The 16,803-nt window shown below is 51.6% G+C and overlaps 4 protein-coding genes across 4 annotated transcripts; 2 read left to right on the plus strand and 2 right to left on the minus strand.

Annotated features, from left to right (window-relative positions):
• Positions 1-1,359: 1,359 nt before the first annotated feature.
• ALT_4897 (lunapark family zinc ribbon domain-containing protein) lies at positions 1,360-2,689 on the plus strand (the record flags this gene model as incomplete). Its single annotated transcript, XM_033562916.2, has 3 exons — positions 1,360-1,383; positions 1,451-1,686; positions 1,744-2,689. The coding sequence occupies 3 exons, from the start codon at positions 1,360-1,362 to the stop codon at positions 2,687-2,689; spliced, it is 1,206 nt and encodes a 401-aa protein (XP_033418807.2).
• Positions 2,690-2,835: 146 nt separating this feature from the next.
• On the minus strand, positions 2,836-7,385 carry ALT_4898 (putative RNA helicase/RNAse III; the record flags this gene model as incomplete). The annotated part of the gene is made up of 7 exons (XM_089599825.1): positions 2,836-5,335; positions 5,398-6,402; positions 6,456-6,480; positions 6,529-6,988; positions 7,057-7,141; positions 7,194-7,222; positions 7,281-7,385. The coding sequence occupies 7 exons, from the start codon at positions 7,383-7,385 to the stop codon at positions 2,836-2,838; spliced, it is 4,209 nt and encodes a 1,402-aa protein (XP_089455702.1).
• Positions 7,386-8,305: 920 nt separating this feature from the next.
• On the minus strand, positions 8,306-13,501 carry ALT_4899 (putative transcription factor kapC; the record flags this gene model as incomplete). The annotated part of the gene is made up of 5 exons (XM_089599826.1): positions 8,306-8,821; positions 8,874-9,151; positions 9,283-9,298; positions 12,438-13,254; positions 13,332-13,501. The coding sequence occupies 5 exons, from the start codon at positions 13,499-13,501 to the stop codon at positions 8,306-8,308; spliced, it is 1,797 nt and encodes a 598-aa protein (XP_089455703.1).
• A 673-nt stretch (positions 13,502-14,174) lies between these two features.
• On the plus strand, positions 14,175-15,904 carry ALT_4900 (MDR family MFS transporter; the record flags this gene model as incomplete). The annotated part of the gene is made up of 2 exons (XM_033562920.2): positions 14,175-14,425; positions 14,497-15,904. The coding sequence occupies 2 exons, from the start codon at positions 14,175-14,177 to the stop codon at positions 15,902-15,904; spliced, it is 1,659 nt and encodes a 552-aa protein (XP_033418811.2).
• Between the last annotated feature and the right edge of the window lie 899 nt (positions 15,905-16,803).

Raw genomic sequence — 16,803 nt, forward strand, 5'->3', positions numbered from 1 at the left:
CGTTCTACAACGATGAGATACCGTGGTCCAGATGGCAGGGAAGGTCTTCTGCTTCTACTTGGTGAGGCCCTTGGGACGCGGGCCGTACCCGCGTCCTTTGGGCGCGCATGCAAGTAGCGGACCTACCAGCATTAAGGTCTTTCATCCAAGACGCCCCATGGGCCGACGGACAAGGTGGATCTTTCAAGACATCCGCCATCGACCGCCGGTCTCGATCAGGCCGAAGGCAGATTTTCCTACACTTCGGAAGGCCATCGGATTCAATCCGGGCACCCGTTCGTTCTGAAGACGGACGACCCAGTCACTCACCCCCTGCCAGTTACCCGCGGTTAGAAATGGCGTGGAAGTTGAGCCACATCGTGGCCTTATCTGCGGCCGCAGAGACCCAGACCCAGAAGACGATGACGACGAGTCGGAGGCCTATAACAAAGAGTTATAGATAGATGGCTGGCAGAGCCATCTGAGGATGACGAAGACGACTTTTTCACTACAAGAGTCAGATATTACGAGGTTTTCTCTTAGTTCAGCATCCACTACATACTCTCCACTAAAAACAAGGATCAACACAGAGGTTCCTACAGCATCAGCCCAGGAGCCTGCAGAGATTTTCCATGATGTTTGAGTGGCTGAGGCGGAGGCAGAGGCAGGCACGGCAGAAGTGACTTCATTACCTTTGACGGCATAGCAGAAGGGTCATCTATACTAAGAAATGAACGAAAATCCTGCGCAAGTAGGTGCCTGGTCGTCTTCGATGGCCTCCAGGTTTCCAGCGACAAGCTCACACCTCAACGTGGTGTTGGAGTCTAGTAATCTGTCTATAACTATAGACTGGCGAAGCTAAGATGAGCTTACTCTTGTATGTCAAATAGTCTCAAACCACTGCAGTACTAGGAAGCAATTGTTTGGAGTTTAGACGTTTCGTGTTGCGCTCGTTTCTTTATATGCTCCGAACCAACGAGATTTCCACCGGGTGCGTTATCAGAGACACTTTAGCTAGTGAAGTGCTCAAACCACTAAATAGGAATGAAAGACGTTGATCTTCATTTGAGATGTCTCTTCAACTTCACGATACAGCGTAATAAATCCAGCTGAGAATGGCTGGCAGTGTTGGCAGTTGGGAGGAATGGACAGAAGTTCGAGGGGGTGGTCCGTGCTGAAGCTGCTGATCAACTTCCACATTATCGTCATTGCAGCCTGTCAAGCCTCCACTCTAAACACACCCGACATTCTTCCTCATCCATCGCCCTCTACCTTGCAATTCGAGGTCTCCTCCTCTATCTGCCGCAGAATGACTTTGCGGTAGTATCCTGCGATTTCTATCGATACTGCTCCCTCCTTTCGATTCAGGAACCGCCAGTCATGGTGTCCCTGTGGCCTTGGAAGGTAAGCTACCCGTGTCTCCTCCTTGAATGCGCGCGACAGCGCACTAACGACTATTGCACGATTGTAGGGCGAAGACAATTCTCCAGCATCCTTCGAAAAGGCTCTCTCAGCCCTCTCCACAAAGATAACACAGACAACGAGCCGACTTGACCTTCATCGCCAGCATGCCCGTCGGTTCAAGGCTCTCTGGACTCTTTACACTACTTTCGCATACCTCCTTTACTCGATTATCCTAGCACTCGTTCTCGGCTGGCAGAATTGGGGCGTGACGGAATACGCTGCCATCATTGGGGGCCCAGTCCTGTACGTAAATTCCCCCACAAGAACCTGGAGTCCTGGTATGACGTCTGACTCGAGCAGGATCTACGCCGTCAGAGCCGTAGCTAGCAAGTTCTTCGACTACCGCATCAGCAAAACCCAGCGATACCTCGACGATCTACAGAAACAGCGGGACGAGACAATCGAGAAGCTCAAGGTCGCAACGAAATACAACTCGACTCAACAGCTGTTGGAAAAGTATGGCGGAGAGTCACCCAAGCCCTCACGTCCCAAGGGTAGCGACGGAAAAAGCAAGACAGACGCCAAACGCAAGCAGCCTTCCACCCCGCAACAACCAATCATGAGAACCGGACTTCCTCCCCCACCGACCGCCAACATTCGAAGGCCAACTCCGGCTCAATCACCAGTGTCGTCTCCCGGCCAGCCTCAATCTCCGCCACCGTACCCGATTCAAGAACAGCCACAACCGCAGAGCCTCCATCCACCGCCCCCTCCTGCACTTGACGAGCCCGGCTTTGCGCCCAACGCCTTTCCAAGCGCCCCGCAGTATGTCGAGCACTCTCACTGGTACGACCGGCTGCTAGATGTCCTACTCGGCGAGGACGAGACGCAACCGAAGAACCGGATGGCGTTGATCTGCGCCACCTGCCGACTCGTCAACGGGCAAGCCCCGCCGGGCGTCAAGACGCTGGAAGAGCTCGGCCGCTGGCGGTGCGGAAGCTGCGGGGCATGGAACGGGGAAGAGAGCGAGGCGAAGAAGATGCTCGCGGGGATGCGGAATCAGGCGCGGTCTGCGGACGGGGCGTGGGAATCGGTCGCGAAGCCGGAATCGGATTCGCACTCGGCAGGTGACGTAACGGACGAGGCGGTTATGGTGGCAACGAGCGAGGATGAACAGGTTGAAGCACGGAGTTCGGGGGTCGAGTCTCAGGATGAAGCTGATCAGCAGCCGCAGGAGCAAGAGACCCCAGAGGCCAGTGGCGACAAGTCGGGCCGCGGACGGCGGAAGGGAGCCAGGAAAGGATGAGCGGGTGATTTGTATTTTCCAGCTCTATTTATACCTACGGTCACTATAGCATAGGGTATTCTTTGGGCGTCACATCATCAAATGGCATTCACTCATATGGCGTATACATGTCAGAATCTCCGCAAAATCTCGGAGTACTGGGACTTTCAGCTCGTGTTCAACGGTGTAGAACCATCATCCCGTGTCAGGAATTTAATCGCCTCCACCGCGGCGGTCACCTCCGCCTCTTCAGCCGTCAAGCACCCCGTCACAACAAACAGCTCCGCCTCCTCAATCCGAACCGAGCAGTGATAGCTCGCACCTCCCCCTTCGTTCGGAACCCGCTGCAACACAAACTGGATATTTGCCTTAGCCAACTGCTGCGCCACGCTCCTCGGATGCCTAACGTCAATCCCATGGTCCAGTATCCGACGTAGGTAGGCCATCAGCCCGATCCGCTCGACGAAGACCTCACAGGGCGCAAGGTCGCCCCCTGAGTCGACGAAAATGGCGCCGAGGACGCTCTCCACGATATCCGAGAAGAACTTGTCCGGGCTGAGCCGGGAGAGAGCGTGCCAAGGGTAATGCGGGGCCTGCTGCAGGGACGACGCGATCTCGTCTCGGAGGGCGCGGTGGCGGGCGAGCGAGGCGTCGCGCGCGGCGTTGAGATCTTGACCGCGGTAGCGCATGAAGCGCCAGAGCTCGACGGATTCCTGGGAGGAAGTCACGGCGAAGGAGTCCTTGGATGTCTGTGCGACGTCGAGTTTCTCTTCGGAAATAACGAATTCCATGCAGAGGAAGGCGAGGAGGTTCGCGTTTACGACGGCGTGCTTGATCTTGGTCATGTCGCCTTGCGGGCGTTGGACGGGGTGATTGAAGATCGCGGAGACGATGACCATGTCGAGGACTGCGTCGCCGAGGTATTCGAGGCGCTGGTAGGACTGGGTTGTCGAGTCGTAGTCGCAGGAAGGGTGGGTGAGGGCCTCGACGAGGAGGGACTCGTCCTCGAATGTGTAGCTGATGTGGTCTTTCAGTCGATCGTTCATCATATGCCGGGCGCTTTCGGGAGCCACACTCCGGGTTGTGGTTCGGGTGTCCACCGCGTGGAGGTTGATTTCGGGCAAGAGTCGGTGGATGCATGCCTGTGCGGTTGCGTGGCCGCCATCCATGTATGCTGCTCCGATCAGTGCCTCTACCACGTCCGCCAGCACTTTCGTCGACATCTGGCGCTTGGCCGGCGCTCGCTCCAGCTTTTCCGAGATCAACGGAGCGGACCATTTCCGCGACGCAAAGTTCTTGGTGACGATGTAGGCGTCCAGGCCGGTGTCCAGCGCGGCTTTGGCAAGGCGCGGATTCTGAACGATCATGGTCCGCCCCTCGGAGAGATACCCTTCGTGCCAGTTCGGGTGCTGAAAGAACAACTGGCAGGAAACAGAGAATTTGAGGATCGAGTCGCCTAGGAACTCGTACCGCTGGTAATTGGTCAGTGCGTGAGCGAAAGGGGTACTGATTGCGGTAATAATGTGATCAGTGCTCGTGAAACCGACATCTCTGAGGATCGTTTCTCTGAGTCTGGTTGCGATCAGTCCAATCTCCAATCGGTCTACAATGGCGGAGATGAACAGGCCGAATATAGCCATTGTGAACGGAAGCCTATCGATGGTGCACGCATCTGCAGCGACATTGTGGTTCTTGGCTGCAGACTCGGGAGTTTCTACATCGACATCCACCCGGCTATTAGCCAGCGTCTGACGATGCACGAGATTGCGTCTATTCGGAAAGGGAGCACATTCCAACTCAACGACTGAAGATGACGGGTTCTGGTCGGAGACAAGCCATTTTCGGAACAAAAATGGTTCTCCGTAACGCGAATGATCCCGAACCACACCCATGAGCAGTGGGTTGTGGCCACGCGTGTAGACTTCCGTGGCTGGGTCACATCCCTCATATGCATTCAGCCACCCCTTCAGCTCTGTATGATGCAGATCGGGTGCGAACAGTGCCGTAAAATCTCTCTCAGAGCTGCAGACACGAGAGCTGGTCGCCTCGAGGTAGAGTGCTGTAATCGCCCTCATGTCCTCGACACTGCTCAAGGGCACGAGGGGTACCCGCTCTGCTGCTTCAAAGGTCACAGTAAATGTGGTCGAATTGTCCCAAAACAGAGTCATCGGCGAGAGGGGCGGTAAGTACGTAGGTCCCATCAACCGCATACACAGCTCATCGCCTCGCCCTTCCTTCATTCTCACCACGATCCGACTTTGATGGATATCAGGCGACGACCATGAGTAGGCCCATTCAATCCATGGATCATATTGTCCCGACGTCTCCAATATCGAGGGCATAGCTCCCAAGTCGTGCGACTTTAGTTCTGGCTTTTTCGTCAACGGCAGGAGGTTATCGTTGACGAGGCCAAACTCGTACAGAGCTTTATAAGCCTGGAAGGCAGTCTCTTTCATCGCTGCTCTCTCTGTGTGCCACCACCTTCTACCCTCAGTGCGCCGGACCTTCGGGTGCACGCAACTGGGCAGGATTACTGTCCCCTTTAGAAGTCCATCCTCGTTCGTTTGGAACGAGAACACGGGCCGCATGTCCACGTAAGGCTGAGGAGGCAACACGGCGCAGAAGTGGTGCAGGTGTGCCATGGCCATGTCGGCTGTGAGGACGGCGCTGATGATAAGGAATCATTACTGGGAAGATTCAAGGAATTTGGGAAGTGAAAGGTATCATACCTCGTAGACTCGACAGTAAGCCGCTCCGTGACTTTCTCGTCCAGGCTCTCCAAAGCTGAGGCGCTTTGCAGCTGTCGTTCATCATCCTGATAGGCTTCTATCATCGCCTGTTCGAGACCTTGCCACCTTGAAACATCAGAAGACACATCGTCTGCTGGGAACATGATTGCAAAGGTCGACTGCTTCCGCCTCGCCCGCCCACGGCGCTGGACGAAGGACTTGAGGTTGGGTGGTTTGTCATAGCACACGACGACGCTACAGGCACTAATGTCAATACCTTCTTCGAGGACGTCTGTGGCTATGATGAGATTCTTGCGGCCGCTGCGGAAATCATCCAGTGTATCGCGCTGTAACTGCATGTTCAAGAGATCGCCGAGAATGTCCTTGCTGGCGCTGCCGTTGGACCAGCCAACGTAGGCAGCACATCTGAACCGTTCGCGCGTGGAAGGATGCACTGAAAGAAGGCTACTCATGGCGCTGACTGTTGCCCTCTGCTTGACAAAGATCAGCCCCGAGAACTCCGGCTCATCCAAGGAGTCCAGGAAGTTGAGGAGAGATTCAAACTTCGGGGAGATGCGAAAACTCTCCGGATCTCTCAATGCAGGCTGAGTCTCTGAAGCCGGTATTCTGGAGAGAAAGTCTACTAGGTACGCTTTCTCGGCTTCGTCCCAGTCGCCGCTCATATACGAGTCGCGGACGCGATCTCTGAGCTGCTTGATGGACGCGTAGACGTAGTACTCGGCAGCCCATTCTCCGAGTTCCTCGAAGATATGGCGACTTCGATCGATGAACCTTCTCAACTGCTCCCGACAATACGTTTTGCCCGTCAAGAGCGCTTTTTGCAGAGCTTTATTGTCAAGGGGACTTTTTCTGAGCCGCTGTATATAGGGGTCATCCTCGATATCCAAGGTTTCCCACGCGTAGGAAAGGGCCCCCAAAGTCTGACTTGCGCTCTTGAACCCCGTAGGATCAGTTGGCGTGTACCAAATCTGCTGCAAGTGCGGTCTATGGGTGAATTTTAGGAGTTCTTGTCGGTGCACGCGTGGTGTTCTGCATACCGCATCAAGGTTGGATTCGACCGTCCTGGATGGCAAGTCAGCAAGGTTAAGCAAAGACAATAGCTGAGCGCACTGACAAGAGCTCCTGGTGATTCGATCTGACCACCGGACTGGCTGTTAGGCCCATAATACGAGGGACAGCAACGGGGCCAGATTTCGTTAAAGTCGGATGGTAGAAGTCCCGCATAATTTTGTTTGCGGTATGCCTTCGCGTGCAGTGGTGCGCTACAGTTCTTCTCTATCAGCACTTTCCATGAGTAAAGCGCGGAATGTACACTACCTTCATCGAAGATGAGCAGAGCCAACCGAGACATTTTCACGAAGCCGTGGCTAAGGGCATCTGCAAGGACCGCGTGCGTCGATACAATGACTTGGTAACCATTCAGAATAGCGTCCCAGACGGACTGCTCGGTCCATAGTTCGACTTTGTCGAGTCCAGTGAGTGTCCGCGTTCTCACTGCTGGTAAATTGGACGCGATCACTTCATGCTGTTGTATACACAGGGCGACCGTCGGGGCCAGGAACCAGACGAGCTGAAAAGGGAATGATCAGCACAGTTTGAAGTGGGAAATGCCAGTGCTCAGGATCAATGAGGATATACCTTGTGTGGAGGGCAAATGTCCAGCTCTGCTTTGATTCGTAGTACTGCTCTACAGTTGACTGTCAAAATAAGGCCCGGTACCGCACTGAGGGGAAGGAGCAATGACAGCCCAGCAAGGACCGCACAGACAGACATACATATGCGTTTTGCCGCTCCCTGTATCCATCTAAAGGCTCGTTATCACTGCCGTTCTGAAGCTTAACATAGGGAATGAGGGAACATACTGCCACAATAATATTCTCTTTCATGCTAGCCTCCAGCATCTCGAGCTGATAATTCCGTGGCTGGTATGGAGAGGCATCTTGACATGCAGTAACGGTGGAGGCCATTGCGAAGGATTGTGACAACCTAGGTAAGGCAGACCAGCAGAGCAAAGTCCTCACTTTCCTGCCATTTGCAAAGGAAATCACAAACAGATCTGAGATGATCTTGAAGGCATGGCGCATAGACGAATGCGGTTTGATCTAAACGCCGAGTGGAGGGGGAAACAGAGAGTTTGGTGGGGTTGATGAACGGACACCAGATAAAGCAGCTCTGCAGCCCTGTTGCCAATGGTATCACAGTATTAAAATATCATAGACGCAGCCAGTGAGAGTTCGTTCACTCCCTTATCAGGCAACAGTAAGGTCCCAATGATCAAGTTCAGCGGGGCCAGTCAAAGACATTCTCGTCATGATTACAATCGATTAAAGGGGACATGTATACACTCCGTTTCTAGAGTAGGATTCGCAGTCACAAGACAATAACCCGACATGATAAATGTACCACCGCAGGAAGCCTCCGGCTCTTCTCCAGAAAAATTGCCCAGGAGATGAAGCCAATTACATCAAATCACCATATTTCCTTGCGCAGGATCCGCCTTTTGACTTCCGAATTGTGTACCTTGTCCGCCGATGTCAGCAAAGGAGAGGTGGGATACAGGGATAGCAAAAGGAGCAACGAGCATAAAAAAGCACTGAGAGACATGCATTATAGGACCATCTGGAAACAAGAATCATACAGACAACATCAACGTCCCAACCCCTCCGGTTCCAGTCTAAAGCAAGAACACAGAACTCCGCCTCAAACAGGGCCAGAAACACTATAGATCCACTAGAATCGCGCCATACACCGGAGACAACCAAGGCAAAATATCGCAGAACTGGCTTGCAGGCAGGGAAACGCGGAGGCCTTTGGCCAGCAATAGAAGAGACCAATGATATTCCAGAAGAACAAAGAATGAAGTTAACAAGAGGACATTGGGAACGGCCTATGATATGAGCGGGAGCCCATGTGATTGTTCCTGCTTGGGCAGTTCCGAAGCTTCGGGTTGTCCGTCATCAGGACGGACGCGTCTCGCCTGTGCCTGAAAGTTGTTGCCAAGATAATTTGCCTCTTCGGTAGGAGGTTTGCGCATTCCAAGCCCGGCAACAGCTATACGGTTCAAGGAGTTCATATCGTCATTCGATGTGGGGGCTTGAGCGTGAGGAGGCTGGGGTTGCTGGGGTGCACTCGGAGGAGGGGCAGCAGTAGAGGTGGTCGTCCCCGAGTTGGGAATAGGCGGCACAGGAATTTCACTCCGCGGTTGACTCAGGTCGATGTTGCCAGGCAGCTCCGGAACCTCGCCTTGAGAATCCAACAAGCGAGACTGCAGGTTGATGATGTACTCCCGGAGCTGGTAGTTTTCCGCCTGCAGAGCTTTGATCGCTTCTCCCATGTTCTCGTATGCCTTCACCTTGCCTTCCAACTCCCGGATATGCGCTTCCTTCCGCTGACGGAACGCCCGCTACGCGCACGTTAGACAAAATCTCGTAAACAGTTCTTAGGAGCGCACGTACCTGCGCGGCACGGTTCTGTGCGGCGCGTTTCGAGGTGGATAACGGCCGTTTGCCGTAGGTTTTTGGGGTCTCCTGGCCAGTCACATCAGGCTGGCTGGGAGTTTGGGGTGGGCCGGCCAGCATGGTAGCGCCTGAAATGGCAGGATCGATGTTATTCTGATCGCGAGCCGGCGTGTTGGGCTGCATGTGCGGAGGTTGCGGTGCAGGAGGTTGGGGTCGAGCTTGCTGAGGATGCGTCAGATGCTGATGTTGAGCAGCTAGAAGCTGATCATGGAGCACTAGAGATATGATGTTAGCTGTCGTAATGCGACGAGTGTTGAAAGGTGCCGGCGGGTGGAATGCATAGCATGCGCAGGAACGCGCGCGTTGTGCTGTATTCTCAACTGGTACAACATGAAGAGTCGCTTACCCTGATCCGCATGGTCCTACAAACGTCAACAACATTAGCATCAGGTTTCAGCGAATGAACAGAAGAAGTGGTTGACAGCGAGCTGTCGATGCGACCGGCAGAAGAGTCGAAAATCCATGACGGAAGCAGGTAAGGCCGGTCGCAATCGCGTCATAGAGACCGCGACCTAGGAAATCACGGCGACGGCGATGAAGGATATCAAGTCCCACCGGATGACACAGCAGCTGGGGGATTTGGGATCTGGGGAAATTGGGGAAGACGATCCGATGACAAACCGCGACAAGAAGCTGCTTACCTGAGCAGAAGGATGAGGTGCTAATGCCGGTTGCATTATGAACAAGACAACAGAGATGCGCCCAACGAAAACACACAGGACGCAATCAATTCGAGCTAGTTCAAGAGAACAGCAAAAGAAGCAGATCTGCCTATATGGCACAGTCACTCGTCACGCAAGATGGGAGTAGGATGATGAGGAAGAATGGGCGAGAGAAGCTGATGAGGTAAGCAGATGGGCGTCGGAAGATCGGTCTTTGCTGTGGAAGCAAACAGATAAATCAGCCTGATTGGTGAGTTTTGATGACTTGCAACTTCGCAGAAGGGTGGGAAAATGATCTCGTAAGCACGAAAGGAGGGAAGGAAAGAGATTACTTAAAGCAAAAAAAGTGACGTGAGGGAACAACACCGGTGTGGCTGGAGTCGCCGGACGGGGTCGGTACTTCCGGCGATGGAAATGGAACGCGTATTACTAAGCTATGCTTCCGTATGAGTAATCTTGTTTACATCGGCATCGTCGGATGGAGGCAGAGATCGACATCTCCAGGCTGATGGGCCGTATCCGCCTCTGAGCTTTCTGACAAGCTCTGCCGCATGGAAACCAAGGGCAGTCATATCAGCGCCGTCATCATCTTACTGGTAATACGAAGACACTTTTTGACTGGTTGTCTTCTCCATACTCTCTCGGCAATGTCTACAAAGTCCAGTCTAAAACCAGCCCGGGCATCACAACACCGGTGCTCTTGGACAATGAGTGGTCCAGGAGGTGTTCGTTGAGGATCAGAACGAGGCTCCTCTATGTGTTTACTAGTGCGAGTACTCCGCTGACATAATAGTCGTCTTACTCTCAGGTTATACTATATGTTGTCGCCATCTCGCTCGCTTCAATCGTCACCCAGCGACTTTGATATCGCTCTCACATTTATTCAAGTCCAACACAGTCACTTCTGGATTTGCTTCGATTGCTTCGCTTGGTCTCTGTATCAATTTGCATTTTGTACAATTCTTTCTCTCGTTCCTTGCCTAGAAGACTTGCGCTGGTTATTGATATATCGTCTGTTGTAGTCCTACAATGAGTCTGTGAACAACAAGTGGCAATGCAACAAGGCCATACTCGGACAAAACTGAATCAAACTGTCTGATTTTCTATAATCGCCGCCACCCTCCCTTCCACACTACTACAATACAGCCTTAGGTCGCAATTATACTCCGCACCCGACTGGTCTACACTTATAACTCTGAAGCACGACACCCTATTCGACAGCAGGGATCGTTCCAACCTCTTTGACCCGATTTGTTCTCTTCTCTTTCGACGATCTTGCCTACGCCGCTGAGCGCGGACAACTCGACAGACCCTGCCACAATGCGGCTATATTGCTAATTTTCGGTTTGTTCATCGCCCGTCTCACATCACCGCTATTGGCTAGCGACCAAGCTCATCGAGTCCAATGCACGATTGATGTTGGACCTGCGCAGGTTGCTGGTGAAGCGGAGTTTCACGAACTAAAATGGCGAGGGACCGGAGTCGGTTCGAGCTTTCAAAGGCCAGCACTTATTGACCCTGGAGGAGCTCCTTCCAAGTTACTGCAGCATGGCCGCTAGAGACCGCTGCCCGCTTCACCTGGCTTATCTGGGTCGGGTACCAGGATTGTGTTGACGGGGCTGTGTTGCCCATTCCCCGGGCCGTGTTGGTGGCTAAGCGTCCAACTTGAACGCTTGACAGGGATGGATCATGTATTTGATTTTTGGAGCTGAATCGCTTCTTAGTACTTTTCTCTTTGTCTCCTTCCATCTCTGGTCCGCTGCTGGGCATGCAGTAGTACCATCTCACTCGCTCCAGGATTAGATTGAAACTGACCTAGCAGCAACATTAAAGTCATTGCATGGACCCGACCGTTTGGGACAGGGGTGTAAGAGCTATACATTAGCGCGATGTGGTGGTATTTAGCCTTGAATCTGTCTCCAGAGTTGGATGATCTGCTAGGTACCCCTCAAGCGGGTCATCAACATTCGACATTTTTATGACATTGACATTGGGGACTCACAGTGAACTTGGCTGAGGCTTAATCAACTTATTCTAGATCACTAACCATAAGCTAATAATCAATCCTCCTTGAGTAGTCTGATTACTGCTAACATTTATAAAGTCCCTCTAAGAAGTTAGGTCTCTTATCCCCTAAAATAGCTATCTTTACCTTACAATTATTTCTACTACTTTAAGATTAAGTTATAAGGGGTTGCTTTAATGAACAAAGTCATAATACTACTACTTAAAAGTCTAGTATTAGGTAGCTGCACAGTGCACCATGCATGCATGTATAAGAGTCGGAGACCCCAGCCACCACCACTGCCATTAGGCAATGCGACCTCGTGCACAACAATCCTGGTAACCAGCAAGGGTTGATTAAATGGCGTCTCAAAGATGAATAGGCGCTGATATTAAAAAGGAAAAATAGAACCAGTTCGCACCCTCCATGGTAATCACACTTCCAAGTTTCTGCCATCTACCTGTCTATGACCCGGGCTTCCATATGAAAAACGCCAGAGTGAAGCCCAAGCCGCAGTAACGTGTGATGCAGGTCGCGAACAGGCATATTGAGCTCGAGTGACGGTAGCCTTGAAGGATAAAAGGTGTCGAGCTCAATAATGCTCACTACATTCCCCGCGGGTAATCCATCACCTCGTTGGGGGGTTCGTCACAGACTTCGGCAAAATAACAACTTACCATTGCTGAGAACCAGATTGACATTCACTTCTGGTCCATCCCAATACTCTTCGATCACAAATCTTGGCCGTGTTGAGCGGTGTGCTGGACAATAGCTCCAACTGCCTGGGCAGATATGATGGGATCATCTGCCTTTATATACTCCTTCGGAGCCTACCCTCGACACGGCTTCAAGATCAATGGGTACTGTAATTCTTGCTGTTTCAAGAATGCTTGACGCGTCCTTGGCACAGGTTGCAAGATAAGCTGGACGTCCTGCTGCAATACCAGTTCGGTATTTATCAGCTGCTATTGCGAGAGCTTCTGGTGGCAATGTAGGAAGGAAAAGAAGCTCTGCAGCCTTCGCTACTCCAGACTGTAGAGATTCATGGAAGGTGATAATCCCATTTATCTTCCCCTTGTAATGTGTCAGAGCCTCGAGGATTCGATCACAGAGCGCATCATCCCGCGACAAGTCATACGGAAGGAAAGCGCCTCGTAGATCTGCATGCTGTGGATCTTCAAAACCAGGAGCATCCAGGACCACCAGGTTAATGTCCAAGGTGTTTGCGAATGCATAGTGATTGCATCCTGTACCGCCGTGTCCGGGATAGCGTAGATAGTCGCCCACAAATGCCAAGGTCTGCCTTGGCCGTCGGTCTTCTAGTATCCATGGGAATGACAGTCGATTCCGGATCTCCGCCTCGAAAATAATCAGGTCTTCCGCCACGTCGTCATGTTCCAACCCGCCAACATCAATTATGACACCTCCAGCTGCAGCACGGAAGACGTTTGAGAGTTGGCAGAAATCAGAGTCCGTTAGCAGCTCTCCCGCAAACCATTGCCGGGGATTCGCGAAGGATGTTGCTTGAATCATATCATGTTCGGAGATTGGGCCATGCGTAGCGGAATGATGTCGGCTCGTACAATGTAACCCCGGAGGCGTGGTATTATGAGCTTTGCTGCCCTGCTTCTGCCGATGGGAGCTGAACTGGCTGTTGATAGTAGCTCCCGCATGAACCCGCTCCCAGCTTCATTAAGACCTAGCGACTCGGCATATACACCGACGCACTCACCTTGCTGATTGTAGAGATCAGTATCGAAAGAGTGCGCCTTGGTACCAGGGAGCAAGTGCCCAATTATCTCACCACTCGTCCTACTTGTAGGGCTCCTGAAGCAGCGCTGTTGCTTCTTATTTGTAATATCCACGGACTGCCACAATGGGTGCTGGTGGTTGTTCATCGACTTGTGGCTTATCGACCAGCGGCACTCGAAGCTGTCTGTTTATACTCTGACAGCTACCAGGGGCATCGGGATATTTTAACCACATGGATTAGCTTTATACAGTGATCTTGTCGACAGCGAAGACAAGCCATGTTAGGTGAAAGCCAACAGACGGTAAGCTGCGAAGACAATCTCACCTGGATACAGTACGCATTCGTCTCGTGCCAATCTCGGAATACAGTAATCCATAAGCAATACAATAAGTCTGATCCTGTGCCTTCAAAATCGAGAACAAAATAAACCTGACGATATGGTTAAAGACACCTAAGCTGCATTCGCACTTTTACCAAACAGAGGTAGTAGCACCTTGGGCTTCGAGTGGATTGAATACAGTACTACTAGCAGTCACAGCCTCGCTTACTCATTCTTTAACCTAATTATCAACTATATTCCGTATTATAGGTGCCTAATAATTGCGCAGTCGAACTGACCGAGTTGGCATTATTCCCTATGTTAACCGCTCACTAGGTATCTGCCTACGCCAACCAGATCGTCTTCCAGCTTCCGACATTGCAACTGATGCAGGGATCATTACCTGATTTCCAAAAGCCCCTTTTCCCATATAAGCGAGGTTGGATGCGCTTCAACCACGCAAGACAGACTACTCATCCTTTGGTCTTTCGCTGTCGCTATGGCTACACGAACTGCAACAACGACGACAAGTGCTTGCGAAGGTGAAGCTGCCGTCCCCATGCGTAGGCTAGGAGTGGTCAGTACAGCTACGGGGATTGAAGGAAATACTTCAGACTCAGGCCCAGCCTCGGATGAAGAAACTCAAGAGTACCCGACCGGGTTGAAATTCTGGCTCATCCTTCTCACCATGAGTGCCTTAGTTACTCTTGGAGGGCTGGACACCAATATCGTCGCGACCGCTGTGCCCAGGTACGTACTGGAAAATCAATGTCCTCTCTAAAGCTTGAGTGTTGAACAACTAATCATTCTTGCCTTCGTAGTATAACCAACCATTTCCACACCGTTGCTGATGTTGGCTGGTATTCTTCCGCATTCCGGCTCTGCTCCTGCGCATTCCAGTTCATCTTTGGCAAGCTATACAAGCTGTTCTCTATCAAAGTTATATTCTTGCTTGCACAGGCTATATTCCTAGTAGGCTCTGTGCTCTGTTCCACAGCCATGACATCCTCTATGTTTATTGTAGGGAGAGCTGTCACTGGAACAGGCTTTGCAGGAATTATTGGCGGATTATTCACGATTCTTGTATATATCTTGCCTCTCCGTCGGCGCCCATTCTTCTGCGGTGTGTTAGGCATGGTTGAGAGTTTAGCTATTCTTGCTGCACCGATTATTGGTGGAGTTCTGACTGAATCACTTGGCTGGCGGTGGTGTTTCTGGATCAATCTACCAATTGGATCCGTCTCACTCTTGATGACTATATTTCTGTTTTCAGATCCAAAACCCAGTGATACGAACAAGTCCTTGAAACAAAAGCTGATCGAAATTGACCCAGTCAGCAGCCTGCTATTCATTCCTGCGCTGACCAGCCTTTTCATCGCCCTTTCCTGGGCTGGGACGAAATACGCCTGGGATGATGGTAAGGTTATTGGTCCTCTTGTCACCTTTACTGTTCTGCTTATTGCCTTTGCATATAATCAATACCGACAAGGTGATGCTGCTACTTTACCTCCGCGTCTTATCATGAACCGCAACGTCATTGCCGCCTCAGTCTTTACCATGTGCTCCAATAGTGCTACTAATATACTTGGGTATTATTTACCAACCTACTATCAGGTTGTACGCAATTACCCTCCCAGCACAGCAGGTTATATGATGGTGCCAATTGTTGTTGGCTCCACCATTGGAATGTTCCTCTGCGGATCTGGAACTAGCATGATTGGTTACTACACGCCATTCATGCTCATTTCTTCTGCCCTATTGCCTGTCTTCGCGGGTCTAATAACAACCTTTGGGGTTGATACAAGCTTTATACGACTTATTCTGTACCCTGGCGCATACGGCTTCTCAAGTGGAGTGGGCTTTAACGCACCAATTAGTGCTGTACAGACAGCACTACCCACTAATGATGCCTCACTGGGCCTATCTATTGTGCTCTTTGCCCAGCACTTTGGTCCTTCTGTGTGTGTTGCCATAGCTCAGGTTATTTTCACAAACAAACTCTCAGCCAACCTGGCCCGGGTAGTCCCGGGGTTGGATCCCGCGACTATTGGCTCCAACGGGCTGTCGGATATCGTGGGACGTGCTCCCCCAGTTCAGCGCGGACTGGTTCTTGAGGGCGTTGGTAGGAGCTTTGGTGAAACCTGGTATCTGGCAGTTGGATTGGCATGTGCGACGTTGATTGGGAGCTTGCTCATGGAGTGGCGATCTGTCAAAGCAAAGAATGCTTAAGCAATTAGAGATGGCGTCAAGACTATCGTACGGCTTGGATACAATCACCAAATTCTTGGTTTAGGGGCTCTAAATTCTCTCTATCGTATCATTACGAGATAATATCGGAACGATCAAGCGTCGCGCCAACCATAACAACCGCCGCAGCGCCTAAAAACAGACCACCCGTCAGGAGATATTGCAACCCAATCTACGCTCCTCCAGCTGTGACCCACAGTTGAATGCGCCTGTAAAGGCTGGGCCAGCTAAGACTCCTCTGGTCCTTATATTCTCGAGGATTTGGGTCTCCGGCGCCTCAGAGAGATCGCCGCCAAGCCGACTGTGACAACGACGGCGCACACCAGGAATAAGGTTCAGTGAGCGTGATGTTTGTTTCCCTGCCAGGGGAAAAGGGGGTGTGTTTTCGTGGGCCATTTCACGGGTGTCTTGAAGAAGGGCAGGTGATGGTATCTTAGGTAGGAAGGCAACGGCACTTATCCAGGCAACAAGACAGGAATAATACTTATGGTCATTCCAGGATACTAGGTACAGTAGAATGGTCAGTGCAACGAGGGAACAGCCGGTATTTCGGAAAGCCAGCCAGGCCCACCCCTGTCCTTGGCTTACGAGGCTCGGTTACTATTATGCCTAAGTGTAACCTACGGATTATTGGGACTGTAGCATCAACGAGGAGCATGAGCAACCTAGGCATATCATATTATATATCAAAAGCGAGGCCTCTATGCCGCGGCTTCTGACTGGCCAGTGAAAACGCATTACCCTCACGCTCATCTGGCAGCATGTTCGCAATTATACTCGGTATCCTGGCCGTTAGTCTGTGGCTTTTATGTGTCATCCGTCGAGCAATAAATATACCGCCCCAAAGAATATTCTCTTCGACTTTGAACAATACACGAGCA

This window comes from Aspergillus lentulus (genome assembly GCF_001445615.1).
Source record: "Aspergillus lentulus DNA, contig: Alt09, strain: IFM 54703, whole genome shotgun sequence".
In the NCBI taxonomy this organism is placed as follows: Eukaryota; Fungi; Ascomycota; class Eurotiomycetes; order Eurotiales; family Aspergillaceae; genus Aspergillus; species Aspergillus lentulus.